Source organism: Dipteris shenzhenensis, chromosome 3 (genome assembly GCF_047967505.1).
Source record: "Dipteris shenzhenensis isolate YYH24624 ecotype China chromosome 3, Dip_SZ_1.0, whole genome shotgun sequence".
Classification (NCBI taxonomy): Eukaryota; Viridiplantae; Streptophyta; class Polypodiopsida; order Gleicheniales; family Dipteridaceae; genus Dipteris; species Dipteris shenzhenensis.
In genome coordinates this window covers 21,561,350-21,582,944 of record NC_141598.1, presented here as the reverse complement: position 1 = coordinate 21,582,944, position 21,595 = coordinate 21,561,350, and the positions used below count along the sequence as shown (strand labels likewise).

The 21,595-nt window shown below is 41.4% G+C and overlaps 1 protein-coding gene across 1 annotated transcript in view; it reads right to left on the bottom strand.

Moving 5' to 3' along the window:
- Window positions 1–17,199, bottom strand: part of LOC147903510 (SEC-C motif-containing protein / OTU-like cysteine protease family protein) — a 49,195-nt gene extending 31,996 nt beyond the window's left edge. Inside the window, exons 1-5 of the mRNA XM_087372674.1 lie at window positions 17,070–17,199; window positions 2,392–2,465; window positions 1,980–2,100; window positions 1,637–1,737; window positions 1,464–1,539 (exon numbers count right to left, since the gene is read on the bottom strand). Of these exons, the coding sequence (XP_087228800.1) occupies window positions 1,464–1,539; window positions 1,637–1,737; window positions 1,980–2,039 (237 nt within the window). The 5' untranslated portion in view covers window positions 2,040–2,100; window positions 2,392–2,465; window positions 17,070–17,199. The remainder of the gene's footprint in view (window positions 1–1,463; window positions 1,540–1,636; window positions 1,738–1,979; window positions 2,101–2,391; window positions 2,466–17,069) is intronic.
- Between the last annotated feature and the right edge of the window lie 4,396 nt (window positions 17,200–21,595).

Sequence of the window (21,595 nt, the reverse complement as noted above, 5' to 3'; positions counted from 1 at the left end):
ACACATATGGGACCTGGTAGCACCTGGCAAGCTTCCTGTAAAGCTTAGCTTCTACAGAGGGCAATGCCTACTATGGATATCAAAGGAGGGCCTCATGGACCCGCTAAGCTATAAACGGATACACCTCTCCGACTCATTAAGGAACTCAATTGGGAAATTCCATGTTTCTCCTCACCGATTATGCATTGAGACGAGATAGGTTGACAGCATACCTAGAGAGCATCGAATTTCCACTATATGCGATCTACAGGAGATTAAGTCAAAGAGCACTTTGCTTTCAGATGCCTTGTGTACTATGAGATCCAAGGCTGCCACTATCATCTTTCAAAGATGGATTAGGACCCCTCTCCAGCCTCTTGGTTCATCCGAATTAGAGACGAGTAGCGATCTTCCTCCACGAGTCCGTACAACACAATGACCAGTTGCTCTAGACACAGAGACAAGATCGTGAGACACAATCAAAGTCCACATAGAGGGTGAACTCTCATTTTCATTAGTCAGATAGCATGGACCAGCAGTCAAACGACACAGCAAAAACTCAGAACAAGAGACACAACAAACTCACCAGCGCGTTGACACAGACGACACTTGGGAATCTCCCCTCCATGTTTGTTGGACTAGGAACACAGCAATGAGAGTGAGGATGGCACTTGTTCGACAGAGAGCTACTATGCGGAGACAACAACAGACCACTTACGTTGATTGACATCAGCGCTCTACCACGGTTTATTCCTCCATGGGGGGCGCGGGTTTTGTTGGGGCGTGTCTGAAATGGGGATGGTTTGATCAGAGATCTTAGATGTGAAGGCAAGGGCATCCCTTGACATAGTCGGCAACACTATGGCAGTGTCCATGTGGGGATCAGAATGAGTGTGAGTAACAGTGACATTGAGCAGCAATGTGCAATCATATGGCATGAAAAACGAAACGGCTCATGCATATATTGAACCCCAAGATATAAACGCAATACTTAACAATATTGAACATATGCTAGACTATCCTAGCCATGTTCACATAAATTACTTTAACATACACCCCAAGAGTGAAAGAAAAAGGGTGACGGTGACAATGACAGCAGCGATAGAGATAGCGATAGTGATAGTAAAAATAAAGTGACAATGAGCAGCAACATACAATTACATGGCATGTGAAGCATTCAAGCGCTCATGTACATATTGAAGGCTTGTTACGGACACAATACAAATGAGATTGGAGATGCTAAACTATCCTAACCCTGTTGACACTGATTCCTTTAACCTACACCCCAAACTAATCGGCATCTAGCCGAGTCAGTTTCCCTTATATAGCAATCTTTCCAACGTACAGATCAAAAAAATAATAGTTTGGATCAAACATTAAAGACCCGGCTCACTCCACAAGATAGTCACTAGAAATTTTGGAACCATAATAGCACCATTAGAGTTTTGAAATATAGCATTTCCATAGAACAGAATGAATCATACCTCTATATACTCGATCACCATTTTGCGATATTTTAAGTGTTCCTCCTCATTGCCTTCAAGTTGATCAGCAATAGCTCTGATACACTTGGCTTATTCAGACTTGAAATTCACAGAAACAGATATTTCATCAACTGAAAAGTATTCTTAAACAACATAAGGATGCAGTGACCTACCTGAACAAACAATTACCATCAGCTGTAACATGGGAAATTCTTAAACCAATGATTCCCAATTGAGCATTTAATTGTGCACCATCTGTTGCCTTGCCATTTGTCTGTTCCAACATGACCGGGAAGAAAAGAAATCAAGATACAAGATAATATGTATGACTTCAACATTCATTGTAACTCCCACTAATGACATTTGGAAGAAGCATTTAGAATGGCCTTTAAATGGACTTCTAATCTTCACCTGCATAATATAAAATCCACCGCGCGATAAGATTTTCAAAAACTACAAATTTTCTCTGTAGGTTGACTGATGCCAAGAAAGGGGGGCAAGGAACTGAATCATTACCGGTGATCTAGGTTTTCTCTTGTTGGGCTTGCTTTTGTTGGGTTTGCTCCTATGAACCATGTTGCACCAAGTATTTTGTACCGCACATCAAGCAGTCCAAGACTTGGTGAGGTTTGAACCCCTTTAGAGCAAGTACAGGACAGGTTAGCAGTCTTTTAAGCCACCTTGCAAAGTCACAGGCCATAACCCTAGACTGCAACCTCAAGAGTAAGCTTTGTTTGGGGGAAAGGAAAAAATACTTACTTCCAGAGACAAGAAAGAACAGGGAACCGACCCGTCAAACTCAAGAAAAACTAAGCCAATTGTCCCCCTCCCCAGAAAAAAAATATGCATGCTCTTCTCCTTTCAGAATACAAAATAAAGTTTTCTAGTACACCTACTTAATACCCTTTGCTAAAAGATTGCTGCATACCTGCTGTAAGAGGCATAGCCCTGATATCAACGTAGGACCATGCACAAAGTGACGAGGACTTCTCCAATATTGTGCTGAAATGAGAATGCAAAGTTTATAGCTGTTATCATCAGCGAGTAAAGGGAAAAAAGAATGATAAAAACTTATTAAAAGAACATGGCCAAGTCTAAAGGAAAGGGCAGCGATCATCTTGTAGAAGCCAAAAAAAAAAAGACGGGGAAAATAAGTTGAAGCAAACAATCATTAGAAGAGATGGAATTTATTCAAGAAGATGTGTGGAATAACAGAAAAGTACATAGAAAAAATGCTACAGTCATGCTGCACAGTACATAGAAAAAATGCCAGTCATGCTGCACAGACCAATACAACTCTCCTAAAAGAACCCACCATCAAAAGCAAGTAAGTGAGGCATCTTCCTTCATAGCCAACACAGAAAAACATCAGCACTGTGTAAGCTCTACATGTAATAGAAGATCTTACACAGTTAGCACATCAACTAATCTTCCCAAAGAGGAGCTCCAAATCTGTTGCTGATATCCTCGACTCCCCTCAATAGGGTGTACTCGTGGGTGTAGTGAAGCGGCCTGACATCGAGATGCGGCAATGATGGTACCTCAGATGGGGCTGGTGCTCGCAGGGCCTGTGTCCAGTCTTCTACTAGCCTGGCACAGTCACGATGTCTCCCGACTGCTGCTCCTGTGAAGAAGGAGTATATGATCTCCTGCCGTTTGAGACCAGATCCCACAGCAGGTCTCACAAGTTCAATTGGTGAAGAGACCATGATATCTCCTTGTGGAAGTAGGCCTCATTCACAAACCATTCTGACTTCTATCTTTTCTCTAAACCTTACACTTTCTGTATGTTATGTGTTATGCATGATTTCCCTTCCAATTTATGGTGGAAAAATATTATGAAATATTTTTCAAATCATTGGAATGTCGTGGGACCTACTCATTACACTGCTAACCTCTGGCTGTGGAAGCATAGCAAAGTTTTATGCTCACTGGAATTAAAATCCAGGTCAGCCTAGAGAATTTCCCTAAGCCTCTATATGCTTTGGGTTGCTCAATACTGTCAAGAGTCCTTGTATAACTTTGTTTTGAACCTAGTGTGAATTTGTATGGCTCCAAAACATCTGGGTAACAAACATTATGCAGTAAATCCAAAGTCAGGAAAAAGTAGCTCAAGAACATCAAATTGGAAACGATAGGACAATGGTTTGTGCAAGGCCAAATCACCTCCATGGGTTGTGTTAGGACACTTCCCACTGCATACTTTGATCACCAGTCCATTTTATCATCCCTGGGTTGCATTAGGACACTTCTCAATGCATACTTTGATGCATTGGCATGTACATAGATGCGAGGAGACAGCTTGGACGGCTCATGTGTTCTGACATTTTCCGATGACTTTAAGCAACGCATGCAGGAGAGTTTTGCAACAAGCTACAGACTCCAAGCAAAAATGAGGAAAAGAATGTGGTAGTCACTATGGAAAAAAAAAAAGAGGTGGAGGCCTTCTAGACTGAAGTGCCCTCTAGACACATAGCGCAGGTAGAAGCTAGAATGCAGACACTGCTAAATTGCTGCATGCCAACGCTGGCTACAATGAATGCACACAACTGAAATGCGACAACTAGCTGCAAATGCACAATGAACCCCATACAAAGCAAACCTTGAAGAGGTGAGAAGCTGTGACGGTAAAGCTACCCTTTGAGCTCTCCATAGAGTCTGGGTCAAGCCACCCATATGTCACTAATACAATGTGCCGAATCAAAATGCACTAACACAAATGCAATACTAACATCTGATTGGCTTCTAAAGTGTGAAGTGCTGAGTGCATGCTTGCATGACACACGTGAGGGTATGCCACCTTATGTGGCCTCTTAAAAATCTCTAAACAACTGCCAGTGACATGAAGTCATAGGTGGTCTAAACTAAGCCCAGGCTTAAGCTCTAACTACCACTCTTTTCACCCGTTTAACAAACTAACCACCAAGAGATCCAAGGATGGGTCAATGAACTAAATCCATAGTCCTGTTAGAGTTTGGCATCTCCTGATGTACAGTAGGGACTGAGGACTGCTTTGTGGGTGTGCCCGCCCAGTATGAGGTAAATCAAGAGGGCTGGACCAGGGCAGAGGCATGTCATCGCCATCCTGCCACGGCTCCACACAGGTCAAGGGCTTATTTCCAGGGCTGGATATGGGGCTGTATTGCTGTGTCAGGGGGCCCCAACAGCCTGGGTCGAGGGGCAGGTTTGGGGGCCAGTTCAACAACCCAACCTGGTCAGGTAAACCGGACCAGACCTAACCAACCTGGGTCAGGTTAGGCCTTCCAAGTCGGCCTACTCTACAAAGGGGTCACCCCTATACATAGGGCCCCTTGCCCCTCAGCAATAGATGCGAGTTTTTCCCTGGTCTACGGGTGTCAGTAGGAACTCTTGGGCTGGCACTCATCTCTCTTAAGAGAGTTGTGTGTTGCAGTCCAAGCTTAGGGATGTTTTCATAGATGCTTATTCTGGCACTCATCTCTCCCTTGAGAGTTGTGTGTTATAGTCTAAGTTTAGAGATATATTCAAGCACTTAGTTTGGCACTCAACTACCCCTTGATAGTTGTGTGTTGCAGTCTAAGTTAGATATCATGCGACGCGCTCTTAGACACTTAGTCTGGCACTCAACTGTCCCTTGATAGTTGTGTGTTGTAGCCTAAGTTAGATATCATGTGATGTCCTCTTAGACACTTAGTCTGGCACTCAACTATCCCTTGATAGTTCCCACATACAAAATCCTATTCACATAAGATCTAAGAAACTCAATAAGGAGATCTTAGAACTCCCACAAACAAATTTCATAGACACAAAAACAAGCACATTTCTCACAAGAGATCTAAGGAACTCAACAAGGAGATCCTCAAACTCTCACAAATAAATTTATCTCACAAGAGATCTAAGGAACTCAACAAGGAGATCCTAGAACTCCCACAAACAAATTTCAAACACATAAATATCTAACATATTTTTATCACAAGAGATTGAAGGAACTCAATAAAGAGAACCTAGAACTCCCACAAACAAAAGAACAAAGACCAAAATCGAAATCCTCACAAGAGATCTCACGAACTCAAAAGTCACTTCCTCCATCACATTTTTCTTGCTGTTTGAGTTTGCTTGGTGTGCTCCCGGTTTGCTGTTTCATTCCGATGCACTTTCGCCTGGTATTAGTGGACAAGAAGCTAGGACCTGGAGAGCGTTTGGAGCAAGCAACAGCTCAGAGTATGCTGCTGTTCGGAGGTCGCTGTTTTGAGGCGCTTTGCACTGAGGCGTGGATAGTACCGAGATACCATTTTGTCCCATATTCCACCCACCCTTATTGCATTGCGCATCGATGAAAGCATCGCCCTTGTCTTGATGTGATGATTGTGCATGTAATATTAGAGCACTAAGCTTTCGGGACTGATAGTGTTTGCTGCTGGAAGGAGTGGACAGACTGGGTATAGAGGAGTGCTTGAAGAAGGCAAGGCAGGCAATTCTTTGGAGAAGGTGTTGCAAGGCGTGGACAACAAGGAACTGTTGAGAAGGTGTTGCAGGCAGCAAGCATCGGAGCAGCCTCTTCTCCCTTCGCACACACTGTTCCAGCCACCTTCTCTGCTTTCCATTCCCACTCCTTTTCACAAGAGCTAGTTCTCCACCACTCCGAGATGGCAACTTTACTTGAGATGACTGAGAAACAGGTCAAAATGCCCATTCTACCCACCTTTCCCATTGACCATCAATTAGATGGCAACAACTATGGGGTTTTGGAGAGTGACAATGGCGTCTGTACTTCAGTCCTATCACTTGGCCAACTTCATCCTTGTGGGCATCAATAAGCCACATCTGCTTGCAATGCACCATGGGATCCTTGAGTAAAAGGAGGCCAAGACCTTGGCCCAACTCTGGGATCGGGTAAATGCACGCGTCTATTCCTTTATTTTATTGAATTGTACTCCTCAAACTATCAACCACGTCAAGCACATGACACTGGACAAGGGCATATGGGAGCACCCGGCGTCCCTCTATAATCGAGTCTCCTCGAAGTGCAAATGAGAATGTTAAATCCCAGTGAGTCAGCCACCATGTGGGAGCACATCAACAAGCTCCAGTCACTTCAGCAGGAGGTTCTCCAAGCAAGGAAGGAGATCTCATCGGAGGACATGGCCATCACACTATTGTCTCATCTTTCATCCCAATATTCAGCTTTCTATTATTCTCTTATCACGAGTGGGAGATTGAACACTCTCACAGAGGAAGAACTGGTGCCAATGGTGTGTGAAACGCGCCCCGGGCTTGATTTCGAAAATCTCCAGATGGTCCTACCATCTGTATCAAAAGTGCGGTGTCACTCCCCCCTCTTACTCATAAGGAGCATGCCAACACATATGTATGTATATATTTGTGGGCTTTTTTTAAAAAATTTTGGGGGGGGGAGGTGGGTTGGGGGGGGGAGGGGCATAGCATTTTGAGTTGGTTGGATTTGAAAGGGAGGTAGAATATTGAAGTTGATAAGTTGTAATTACTCATCCATGTTCAGCCTCTTATGTTCATCCATGCTCAAGTTCTCAATTTATCCAATGAGTTATGACTCATATCATATGTGATATATCAGCTTTGATTCTATTCAGAATTGACACATGTACTAAGTGTTAAACTTGTCTGACCTCAAGTCTCATGGCTCAAGGTAGTTTAAATTTCTATAATGCAAGTTGATCAATGACAGTTATGTTCCCAATGCGTACACATACATTTCTTGTGAAGCTATGGTAAGAGGCACACAACGTATGAGACTCTAGATTCTTTAACTTTAGAGGTGTCAGAGGTAGTTATGTTTTCATTTTTTATTTTTCCAAGGGGGGGAATAGACCTAGAAAAGCTATGTACAATCTCGTGATGGTCAAATCTACTTGTTGCTTTCATAATGTGCCATCTATTCTAGGATTATTGTTATTCTTCAATTGGTGTATTAATTGGCTTGCAATTCTCTATTCTAAATCTTTTGAGTCTTTCATTTGCATACTTTTTTGGGATATGAATGTTTTATCTCGTCTCTCCAGACTCGATTCCTAAATAGTAATACATCTAGCTAAGGCCTTCTATGGCCTATTTCTTAGTTCCTCGTTATGTCATCAACATATAACATCATTTGATTGGGGAGTACGGAAAGTAGGGTGTTGTCTTTCTATTCCCTTCTCTTTACAAAATTCAATGAGCTCCATTGACTTATACTCCAATCTGAGAGCCCTTTTACAAGCTTGGCAGTTCAATTTTCAACCTTGGCAACGAATTCCTTGAAATATATAACAATCTCGCATTTCCTTTTCAAGAAGTACACCCAAGTCTTCCTTGAATGGGCATCTATGAATGTCAAACAGTATACTTTACCTCCTACAGATCTGAAACTCAATGTACCACAAAGATCTGAGTGTATCAATTCAAGGATACCATTTTTCCATGAACCTTTCTTTCGGAATGTCTCACAACTATGTATTCCCAAGATACAACCCTTGCATATCATCTTGTCCTATTGAAGATAAGACTTTCCTTTTCATAAGAACCAGTACTTGCATGCCTAAGTGTCCAAAGACTTCTTTCATATCCAGTTGGGAGATATAGGCTTTAAAGTCCAATGTAGATGACGTTAGCTTATATAAGCCTTCTTCATCAACTCCTCTGCTTTGATTTTAAAGTCATTATTCTTGTCCTGTATGAGATATTCACCTTCATCAAATTTGACCCTCTTTGCTTGCTTAGTGATAGCACTGATAGATAGAAGTTTCTTCTTTAAACTTTGAAAATACAAGACATTATGCACATCCCACACATCTTTGTTTAGCACTTCCCTGTTGAGAATGTTTCACCAGTCAAAAGCATCCTTCGAGCAAGATTCTGTATGGAAAAACGAAATCCATGTAATAACACTTGCTAGGCCCACAATGGCTCAAAAACATGGGGTTCGAATCAGTGATCACTGGAATCGGAGTGGACAGCTGGCAAGTTTATCAAGGCTACCCTCAATCAAAAATCCGTCTTACGGTGGATTTGCATGGAGAATAAGGAGAAATGTTAGAACTCCCCTTAGTTCTATGAGGAAATCATGATGCGGACCAGGTAAAAGCAACAGCCAGCTCATCACTAATCATGGGGATTAACATCTTAAACAAGAATCATGTTACGAAGGAATGAGAAGTAAGCCCAGCACCTTACTTCTTACCACTTACAACCTGTCGGAATTCCACCAGCCTCTTTGATTCCACCACCTAACTGTTCTTACCACTTACAACTCTGTCGAAATTCCACCAGCCTCTTTAATTCCACCACCTTCCAGTTCTTACCACTTACAACTCTGTCAGAATTCCAACAGCCTCTTTACAACTCTGTCGGAATTCGACCACCTTACTGTTCTTACCACTTACAACTCTTCGGAATTCCACCAGCCTCCTTAATTTCCTTCCTCGTGAACAATCGCCCTGGCAAGACCATCCATAAGAATCATCTCCACAGAGCTCCCGCTCAAAGCCTTCATGCATCTACTCCGGGAAGACGAAGGACGGCTACAGGGATCGAGCCCCAACACAATATTGCAGTTCGATTACCCTCCCATCAACATGGGACACATTTCTAAACTCACTCTCCTCTTTTCTTGATAGCACGAAGGGGGTCGATTGGAGCGGATCGTTTTACAAGATCAGTGGCATCTTTACATTCATTTCTATGTGGAGCATGATGTCAAACGACGCCATGCGTGGCGATTCGAGAGAAAACTGCTTGCGTGTGTGTGAGTGATTCAATAAGTAGGATGGAGTGGAAGATCAAAATATAGAGCAAAGCGAGTGGATACAGATGGACATATGAGTTCACAAAGCAACTCGATTCTAAAGCTGGGCCACGGCATGGTGAAGCAAGAGAGAGACTTGGACGTTCTCTCGTCCTCCTCTTTGTATACTTGACACCAAAAGTGTCCACTTTTACTATGAAATTTGCAAATGGCTTATCAAACTCTTTAATCTTTCAGCCTCTTTCCTTCTTTGTTCGATTGTGTAAAGCGAAATGAATCTGTGTGATAATGCATTATTTGTTCTTTTCGTCCAGAGGCAATAATCATCATGTAGAGCCAACAAATGTTGATACATTTATGTGGAAATCTCTGCATTCCTATGACTTTGACTCGACTCTAGCGAATCGTTCAATGTTGAAGAGTGCCAAGGCTGGGCGATGCCTGAACTAGGTATCTCGCTGCTTGTTGAGGGTCCTCTCCTTCATTGACGAAAGTTTCGTCTTTCAAATCGTTCAATATAATCCAAACATTAGTCTGAGTCGAAAACATTTACAATATCTAGTAGGTCTGCCCGGAGAGCTATATCCCGAGGTGGTGATCTTGTTGATGACAAATAAGTCCTCGGTCCCTCATCATTTGAAGAGCTAAGAATTTTTGTGGGCATGGTGTGCGCTTATCCATGATTTATCCCTAACCAAAACCAATACTTGAAGACTCTAAATCGTATAATTTATTTACAGCAATTCACCTAGACCCACGAATAGCAATGGCTTTCGAGGCTCTGATGGAAATTAGACCCTCGAAGCTAGCACAAAATTCGAAGAGAACACCTGAGAGTAGATCCTTGATTCCTGAGAGATTTAACTTTGGATAGAAGAGTTACCACAACAAAATTGTCCAAGATAATGAGATGGCAACAGTCGAATACCTCTTCCCAAATCACAATAATCTTTGCCAATGCATTAGATAATTAGAAGGACAGATCAAAGAGGAAGGACAGGATTGGTAAATTCCCACAAAATCCAAACTCAATCCAAACTCAATTCAATCACAGCCGTCTGCCATAATCCCTACTTTTCTCATAAAATGGTGGGTACAAGTGTAGCACCCAATGGAACAAAAGTACTACCTCCACCACCCATTGTTCCCCTGGCAATGGCTGTACCACGAGTCGCAATTGTTCTTCCTCCTATTATGCTACCCATACCGAGGGAATTGGTCAATTCCTGATTTTCATGGTGTATCAGGGGAAGGCCCTCCTTTACATTTGAATAAATCTATGCTATCCAATCAATTGTTGAGGATATACATAAAATGGTGTATCTGGCAAGAACGTTTAAAGATCAAGCACGGACCTGGTACATTCGATTGCAACCACGATCAATAGCTGATTGACAAAGTTTCAAAGGTCAATTCGAAGCGAATTGGAACAATATACTGTTCGGGGCTTGTTTTCAAGGTGGCATACTTTGTACCAACGACCGACCGAGATAGCGAAAGATTATTCTCACAAAGTTCAAGAATTGGTATGCCAGAGTAATGGAAGGATAATCCTCAAACCAGCCACAGTCACTGAGCTATTATATGAGGATTGAAGAGGCAGATCCAAATATTTGTGAGGAGAGAAAATCCTTTGGGAGACGTCATTCCGAGTGAGGTGGCTAAACATCAACACTCAATCAAATAGGCGCTCACACCCCCCTATGCTTACAATGTCACCTCTCACTAGAGTGAAACCTGTAATTCAACATCCTCACCAAACCTATACAATTCCACCTTTTGATGATTACCTAAATAAGGTTAAAGACATGATCATGAATTCCCATCAAATGGTAGACAAAAGATTTAAATTGTTAGCAGATGATGTGAACGTTCTTTAAAAAGCACACAAAATAGCAAATACACCAAAACCAAATGTCCCAAATGTTGGGGTTGTGTGCAGCTTGCAAAGAGAATGGCAATTATTAATATGAATGTCCCAACGTACGCTGTGTCTACTGCTTGAAGGCTGGTCACAAAGCAAAGACCTGAAATTGTATGATGCAACTAAGAGTGAACCTGGACCAAATAATCATTGTTCGAAGCCACTTGAAGCAAGGTCAAAAGTTCATGCGATTTCTAAAGGAAATACAACATCCACATCAAAATCGACGCCCAGGAAATGCGAATCTCTATTGCTGACTCCTAAGGTATATAGCATGACTCGATCCAAGACAAAAGGTGAATAATAAAGAGGTCTCGTTCGAAGAAATACTCAGTCGACCCAACATAGTTTTTTTTTTTTCCAGACTTCTAATAATGCTTGAAAAAACCATACAAACCGGAAGCTAAAGATGGTAAGTACAATGAGAAAACTGGCTGTCAGAAACCAATTTCCAAAGAACCCAGGGAATCTCTGAAACAAGGGCTAACAACCAGGGTGGTGGTCTATACATCCAGCAAAAGGTGTAAAAGTCTCCTGCAGGCCAAGCCTTGCAGACATGCTCCCGCTTTTTGGTGGTCGCTCTTGAACCCGAAGTACCAAGCTCCCAAGTGGTGCGCAGAGCGAAGATGATGTCCTGCCAAATGGCGAGGAGGGTAGCCGTCGGAGGGATCTGCCAGCCACCCATCACCTAACTGCACCGAGCAACCCAGATGTTTCAAGTAGTGATGCTAGACACCGTCTCCCAAACATTGTCCTCTGGCAAAAACGTATGGCATGCACGGGAAGGCAGCAATGCATCATACATCTCTATCCAAGAGACCTGCTGGCCATGAACCCTGTAAGCTGGTGAAACCGGATCAACAATCAAGAAGGCACCCAGCATAGTTATAAAAGGGCTCCCTAATGCTAAACATGAGAGTATCAAACTTAACAAAAATCCACCTCTGATTAGAAAAGAGGCCTAATAATTGGCTCGGAAGTGGAAACCTAGGAGAGCTAGTGATTGACCGAAAACAAGAAAAAAGGGTATTTGAGTCACTTATGTGAGGAAACCCTTACCCGACTTCAAACCATCTGATGTTGCCACTGACTTGGCTAAGTTACCTGTGTCGATGTCAATGCTTCAAGCCATGATGTTGGCTATGAACATATATGCCTAACGGTGAGGACACTATTTTGATCGACCCAACTCTGCAATCAAAAGTAACAAAAATTGCTTCAAAAAAGCACTAAAGAATCGCCCCAGATTTTGCATAGAAATCACAGGTCAAACCATAGCAGACATTGTACTAGATGTCGGTGGACCAGTGATAAATGGTTTTCCAGCAGATCATGCTACATTTGGACCACATTTTCACATTGAGAGCTGCCATTGAGGAGGCCCCAGCACAAATGTAGAGTTTAGTGTTGCTTTGTGGATTCCGCAAAACCTTTTGATACAGTACCACCAGCTCAACTATTCAAGAGACACTTGATCTAGGATACAGTCAAAACATCATCTACACAATCCGGACATTATATGAGCCGATATCAAGCAAAGTCAAGACGTCAACTAGGTAGACAGAGGAGATCATGAACACGATTGTGTCAAACAAGGTTGTCCTTTATCGTTGACCTTTTTGTTGGCCTATCTATGAGCTCGAGTTCTTCATCACGACATTAGGAGGAAAAGCTCACCCTTAGATAGTTTTCTTGTCCCTATTGTACTATATGCAGATGATGTGGTATACTCACATCATTAGCCGAAGGTCTCCAATGACACTTGGATGACTCCAAACTTTCAATGAGACACAAGATCTGAAGGTCAATCTTGGTAACACCAAGCTCATTATCTTCTATACGCCGTGAGCAACCGCACTTCAAGAGCAGTTTACCGTCAATGGGGCACCAATGGAGATTGTTGCATCGTATACGTACTTTGGGGTCCTTTTCTTAGGCCCAATTTTCACAATAAGACCATCCATGCAGGCTAGTTTGAGCAAGTGGTATGCTGCACTTACCACAGCATCCGTGTTTTCACTCCCATTCCAAGACCACAAAACCAAGTCTCTTCCTTTTTCCTCTCTTGTACGTCCAGCTAGGATGTATGGAAGTCCTTTTTACGGGACAAATTTCTGTATCTAAGACAAACTAGTCTCACATTAAGAGACTAGAGATTCTAATTGTTGCTCTAATGATCCATAGTAGCAAGCCATTGGTCCCACATCATATTATGTTAGTGGAGCCATCCTCTATAGCTTGATGTAGCCTTTCAAGTGGTCATATAGCTTTATAGAGTCAAGGACTTCGGCAACACGACATCCAAACGACGCAGGTTACCATGGTTGGCCATGAGCTCATCTATTGCACTAGAGACATAAAGGAAAGAAGAAAGTTTATTTAAGTATAACCGAAGGGTTGATGAGACTAGAAAAACGAGATACAATGAGCTGAATAGGTCAAGCCTCTAAGCGGGCATGTGTACCAAGACAAAAACAAACATAAACACTTACAAAGTGCCTGAGCCCATGGGGATAATGGGAATTGCAGTTTTGCATCACTATAGTGGTCCTCTGTATATCGTCTAAGGAACCAAGTCCATCGGGCGGCTAAGAATGAATGGGAGGGTCTTGACTTACAGCAGTATGTGTGGTCCACTGTGGTTTCCTAGCCGTGGGACAATGCACTGTCACACCCATTGATTATGTCCCTAGTCTGTGGCAAACATGGAGGGAAGAACCCAAGCCTAATTTGTGTATATGGGTCTATTGTATCTCTACCTCATCTCCTTGAGGACTACTGGCCTGTGCTATCCAAATGAAAAAACTTAGTGATCACACTCTGGATGGAGTCTAGCTGAGCAGCTTGATCTCGTCTATGTGCCTTAAGTAGTTGGTCTAAATGGTACGGCCTTATGAATGAAGATCACCAGACGTCTCTGATCCAGGTGAACGAAGAGGCTGGAGAGGGTGAGTATGCGGCCCTCTCTAGAGACATCCAATCTCGATGCATAGTCAATGTGAGGAAACACACAATTGCCCATCGAAATCCTCAAAGAGTGAGAGAGGTGGATCCCTAAGTAGCCTGGGTAGTAGACTTACTTAAATTCAAATCTTCACTTGTGATTTGCAATTGTATTCACCATTTACAAAAGTGGAAGAAATGATCGTGTGTGTGTAATGCAAGAATATGTATGAATGATTAAAATGTTAGATGCAATCTAGGTAGTGGACTTACTTAAATTCAAATCTTCACCTGTGATTTGCAATTGTATTCACCATTTACAAAAGTGGAAGAAATGATCATGTGTGTGTAATGCAAGAATATGTATGAATGTGATTAAAATGTTGAATGCATTCGAGAAGAGCAGAGAGGTTAAGACGGAAGTGTTCATTAAAAGAGAGAGAGAGTGTGTGTGTGTGTGTGTAAGCTACTGCGACAAAATGTATCAGCAAAGGTATATAGTTAGTACATCATAGACTCAGGTCAAAGAATAGATTGCAAAAGTTCAAGATAGTATAGTTAGTGTACGTTAGCATTCCGACGCAAAGTATTGCCTCGTCGCACCACAAAGTAACATCTTTGTGCTTTGGCCTCCTCAATGGCACCTTGGAGTGTGCAGATGTGATCTAGAGTCGCATGATCAACACGGAAGCGTACATGTCCACTAGCTCTGAATCCCTGGAGCTCTGCAACTGGCTAACATGTGTATCGAACACTAAGGCATAGATCTTGGACATGACATGCCAATGGTTCTATATTTTTCTCGGCTCATGGGATCCCCTGCCTTGTGGATGGGATTGATGGTGTTAATGATCCAAGTGTGGGGGGAACCGGTGCAGGCCGCTTTGTTGAAAAGCATTTCTAAGATCGGGGCCATAGTACTAAGTCCATATGCAATGTATTCACAGAGGGATAAGAGAGTTGATTTGGTCAAACACAAAGATGGTTGCAGACCTGGGACTCAATATGGACAAACTGCCACTGTATCAGCATAGCCTTTAGGGTCCATCCACTCCTCTCAACTATCATAAGATGAACCAAGTCATTAGAGCACTATTACAGCTCCACACGTACAAGATTTGGGTAGCACCTTAGGAGCTTTCCATAAAACTCACCTTCTACAAAGATCACTCCTTGCACATGTCGGAGGAGGGTTTTACAAAATCCATGAGCCATACTGGAATCCATCTTCCACATACATTGAGGATCTTAATTGGGCAATTCCAAGTATCTTATTATCGGCTACTTATTAACTACACGTGAGAGACGGGCATCTGCACTTTGTGTGATATGCAAAAGATCGACATAGAGGAGCACTTTGCATTTAGATGCCATGTATTCTATGAGGCCAGTGGACAGCACCTTTGTCAATTCAAGAGTGGTTTTGACCCACTCAAAGATTTCTTGGCCCATCTAGATCAGCCATGTAGCAATTTTTCTCCTTGAAACTCAGCAACATCGAGATCGGCCCTACAAGCACAAAGAAGAGCCCAACTAGAGGACCGTCATTGACTTTTTTTTTTGGTGACCCGAGCCAAGGGCAATAGGGGACGAGGCATAGTAGAGACCCAAAGAGCACAACAGACCAAACTCGACCTTGGGTGGATCTCGAATGAGGACCGCAAACATCTCTTTGCTACTCTTTGACTTGGGGTAGAAGACAACTAGAGTGACAATAGTGCTTATCAGATGACAAGACCACCTCCCGAAGATTATAGACGAGGGAGGGAGGGACCCGGACTGATTGAATAGGCTAAGCACCAGCGACGTTCCATTAGCAATTTTCTTCCTCAATGGCCAGAGCCACTGCCAAGCGGAAATCATCTCATCTATCATCAGCCATGTAGTGGAGTTGGTCCCACAAACAGCATACACAGGTCCCTTCACTCGGTTGGATAGCTGATCAAATGGCCGATGGCCAAGGACCTCTCTCCCCTTTTGTCCTTTGCACTTGGATATTGTCCAACAACAACAACACAATGTATATATTTCTCGTCTCAAACACTAGCCTTGGGCGTGGATGCATTTTTAGTGGCCCCACCCTTCGCTTTCATTGTATCTAGGTTGTTTCAATCTCATAGACCCTTCGGTCTTTCAAAGACCTGGAATGATAGTCTTAAGTTCGTTATTTTCTGTTCAAGTGATAGTCGTAGTTGTGGCGTTTCTTTCTTACTCAAGGTGTTCTAGTTATTAAAGTGCAACCGATTTGAGTGATCCCATAATGTGAGGTTCTTCTCCATCTTGAATTATCTTCATTCACCACTACAATAACTGCACTGATTGCGTAAGGCCCTAGTGAATAGGAGAACAACAATTAGGACCTTCGAGAGCCAAATGTATCTATGGTTTGGCCTTAAGAAATCAATCAATCAGCAATTTATTAGCATATCTATTCCTAAATTCCACATGCAGACGCTAACCCGGATTTTATGACAAGGTTCCGCCGGACCACTATTTCGCCACATAAGGACTTCGGCTGTTCACTTCATAGGACCTAGAGTAGGGATTTAAGTTTGCTTCATTTGCATCTCGTGAGTTACCAGACTAGACACACGATGTATACTTGACAAACCCTAATGAGCGCCTCAGAACTGCTGCTGCGATCTTTCTCCAGTTTCCCCAAGGACTACGATAAGGAGGCACCATAGTCCTTGACAAATCCAAAAAGTATGATGACACCTTATGTGACTCTCCAGTCTCATGTTGTGTTTAAGTGCGTTATTCATAACCAGAACTTCTTCACATTGTTAAAGCACAATACAGCTTGAGCAGGCTGCTTGCGAGATGCTTTCATGTTCAAAAATCTCAAAGTATTCTATGATAAACTACTCCAAATGAGCGATGGAGAGAGAGACAATACAGGTGAAAGGGAGAATCCAAAGAAAAGGAATGAAAGGAGTATACAAAGGTTAAGGACAAAGGAAACGATAAATTTGAGGAATCAAAATATAAGGGATCTCACCGAAGCTAGAGTGAGTGACACGCAAAGAAGACTCGTGACCTTCCACCTTTTCGATGAGTGCAAGTAGGAATTTAGAAGAATCAGACAAAATGAGAGGATTATCTCGTTCACGCTTCCAAACAAGTGGCGATTTCTGAAAAGAGAATGCAATATTCAAGAATTATCCTCTTGTACCTACCTATATGTTACATTCATCTTAGGTAATTATGGAATACACAACAATGGGATTTGGGCAGGGCTTATTCAAATGGGATGCAACATTAAATACCAATTATCCTGTTTTCTTTTTGGCGCAATAGCAATTGATATTCAAGGAAAGAGAAAAGAATACAAGGCTAGCTATAGAAGCTATTCACAACGATTACAATGCATGCATGGCTCGATGCCTTTGCAGCCATCACTAGTAGTAGACTCACATTTTGCCTCCCAAAGAAAAACAGAACCTCTAAAATCTCTTTTCATATCCTAAGGTGGAAATCTCATAGCACTATATTAGGAAGCATGGTCCTAGTTTGGAAAATGGTTGGGATAGGATTCTAACGGCAGCATGGTCCTAGTTTGGAAAATGGTTGGGATTTCAAGTTCGATATTTGAGTTGTAATTCCTCTCTATGCTCTGTATGCCCTTGAAAACTCTTCTGGGAAAAAGCTATCATGCCCAACTTCTATGATCTAGCATAATAATATTGTGAGACTCCAAGTTTAGAGTGTAAAGAATGAGGGTTAACATGATTGACATCGTATCAAAAGAATACCAAGTTGTAAGAGACCTCACTGGTCTAAATGGTGCATCATGACAAACACTTTCTCATCATGAGGGTTAATATGATTGACATACATATCATGTTCAGAAAAAGACCTCATTGATCTAAAGGGTGATAACAATACTAATAGCAATTTGCATCCCCATATCTATGTAGTCAACTATCAAGTTAGAAAATGCAAGATATCTTGGGGACAATAAGCCCAATGGAGTACTAAATAAAGTGATGCATATGAAATTAATAATGTACTTTTCACTAATACTCGTTTTTTTAATGATGCTTAAGTACCCAATAATAATTCTATAAATTTGGTAACAATGTAAAGAATAGAATGTGTATGACCTTCAAAGCTAATTTGATTGATAGAATGTTTCCCACGGTATTGCGATAAAGTGCACTCTAAGTCTATCCCATAAATGTGCAAGAAATCACAGTAATCAACCTCTAAAAGGCAAGAAACTTTTTGAGCTAAAGTTCAATGCAATGCCTTTGTAAGAATCAAAATAAATATAGTGCACCTCATGTGAGAGAGTCTATTGTAGAGTCTACATCCTACATTCCACCATCATCTTGTACATGCCACGATGAGGCTCAATGTTGTTATTTTTCTTATGAGCTAGATTACACTATCAACCTGTAGTTTTAACATGGTGCGTCGCTTGCTAGCTGAGGTCACACAAGCCTCTCTTTGGCATTAAAAGAAAACCTTTGTGCATGGGTGCCCATCATGGACAATTATTAATAACCTAATCATTCAAATTTCCCTTTCCTTTGATCATGCACTCCCTATATATACAGCCATCAAAGTTAGTTGTACTAGTCTAGGACTTGCAAAGTGTAGGGATGCCTCTTGTCATCTGTCTTGAGCCACCTCATGTACCCATTAAATAAAGCATGATTCTAGTTAAAGCATGGTTCATCTTGTGTAACATATTCATAAAAAGGGCTACCTATGCTCCTAACTCATGTGGAAATGATAGCATAAGATGAAGTAATCCAAGCAAAAGAATACCACCTCCTATGAAGAAAATAAATCCACTTAAATTTTGGCTTATGTGAAAAAGACGTTACAAATACAAAAATATCCAAACCTTTTACTTACTACCTATACGCAAGGTGATGCATAGATCATGGAGTTGTCTTTTGCCATTTATTTCACTAGATGCTCTAGAAAGCCATCATTATAGCTTTATATCCTCAAAGTACTCATCTAGCATTAGAATTGTATTTGTGTCAATGTCTTCTCAAGCTTCTTAGTTAACTACATCAATTACTTAAAAAGTATTTCCTTTGTGACCCATCTTACAACACAATGAAGAAAAACCTTAGATCTAGTACATCAAAGCTCAAAGAATATGTGGAACAAATGCCCAAAAGAACTTACTCAATAAACACTTTCTCACTTCTACCATTTATTCCAAACTATGCTCACAAATGCAAAGGGGGATCCAACAATGACAATCATTCTCTTTTGCTCTCATTACTAGCTATGTAGATTGCTTAAGCAAAGAGTTTTCCAAGAGTTTCAAGTCCATCCTTTCCTTTAAAGTGAATAGTAGGTGGGGCTATCCTCTACTCCATTCCAAGCCTAAGATTTGTAATTAATGAGATCTACTAATGGAATAGAAAACCAAACCTCATATATTAATAGGCCTCAATTTTCCCTGTAGTTAGGACATGCATGAAAGACCGTCATCTCCAAAGTACTTTCAAAGAATGAAACAACGAGTAAAGAATAGATATGTATGATTAATCATACCTTTCTCATCTTAGCACCAAATACACTTAAGTTTATTCTTTTTCTTTTTATTCTTCAATTGATCATTGCTCTTATGATAAGCTACTAGATAGCTGAGAGATATTTTGAGCTATTTCATTTTAATAGTCTTTCTACTATGATGATTAACCAACATCCATACATCCAATCCGGTTTTTACTTCCAACATACTAAGAAGACCATCTTCCCATGTCAAAAGGTATCAAGAGACCTAACTGTTGACTTCATTTTGCTTTAAAAACTTAATTTAATTAAATTCCTCGGCAAATACGTATGCTAAAAAGTGTAAGCCATTACAATAGCATAGTGTAGAAGCATTGGAAGTAAAATCCTTCAAATTTGTCCTCTTGATTTCATGCTCATTCAACCTACAAATTACATGCTACTATAACTGGATTCCAAAACTTCAATACCTAATTGAATTATAAGTATCAAAATTAAAACATACAATTCTAATTCATTTTCTAAAGGAGTCACTTACTAATTGAGCTTGTGAATCCCTATGGCCAAAGCAACTTAACAGGCCCTTGCATCACCTCAACATCTACAAGTTTTACTCTAATAAACTCCATCCATACCATTGCGTGATGGCTGCCCCTCCAAACATAAAATTTCATATTCCTCATACATTCCCAAGCAAAAATTTGTAGGCTATATGGCAAGCAAAGGAAGCTCAAAATGAAGGAAAGAAGACAAAAAATGAGATGTTGTAATAAATTGCTGCAAAAGTGAGTGGAGGCTCAAGAGAGAGCTAACATAACAAAACCTTAGGGCTAAGTATCCTAATTGTCCTAGGTAGTACATGTACTAACTATACCAATTGACCTAACTGACTGTAACTAGGCCCGCACATACCAAGGAATGATTGGCTCCCATGGATAGCCCATGGAATGGCCTACAAACTCCCCTCCATGAAGTATCTTAGACATGGCTTAGGATACCTGAATATCTAATGTCATGGTTGCACATGTTCATCCTGCAAGGATATAGCAACCTATGACTGCACATAGTACAACAGATCAAGTTACAAAAGGTACTAAGCTCAAAGCTTGTCGAAAAGCTTCAAACTTAGGTCGAGGAAGAGTCTTCATAAAAAGATCTGCCAAGTTGTCTTCAATGGGAACATAAGACAATTGAATATCACATGCTAATAATCTCTATTTGACATGTGATAGTCAAGCTAAATATCTACTGTCATGGTTGCACATGTTCATCCTACAGGGATATAGCAACCTATGACTATACAGGGTACAACAGATCAAGTCACAAAAGGTACTAAGTTCAAAGCTTGTTGGAAAGCTTCAAACTTAGGTCGAGGAAGAGTCTTCGTAAAAAGATTTGCCAAGTTTTCTTCAGTGGGAACATAAGACACCTGAATATCACATGCTGATAATCTCTCTCCGACATAGTGATAGTGAACCTCAATATGCTTTGAGCGAGCATGGAAAATGGAATTCCGTGCAACAGCCAAAGCACTCTAACTATCAGTGAAGATGACGGTGGGAGTAGTTTGACATGGATGAAGATCTACTTGGAGCCAAACACACTCCACTATAGCTATAAAAGCTACTCTGTACTTAGCCTCATAGCTAGAAGTAGCAACTATAGTTTGTTTCTTGCAGAACCAAGAGATGTATGAAGTACCAAGAATGAAACAATTGCCACTATGTGACACATGGGTGTCTAAACATCCAACCCAATCACTATCATTGAATCCATGCATAACATGTGAAGAATCAGCCTCATAAAGGAGGCCCAAATGATGAGTACATTTGAGGTACCTGAAGACATGCTTCACGGCTTGCAAATGGTGCATAGAGGGGCTATGCTTATATCTACTCAATTGTGAGACAACAGACTGAAGGTTGGGTCTCGTATGGCAAAAGTAAATCAAATAACCAATGCCTCTACTGATAGAGGGTGGCATCACATGCGCCGCTGCCATCCTCATCAGAAGAGAAGTGAAATCCAGGCTCTAATGGTGTG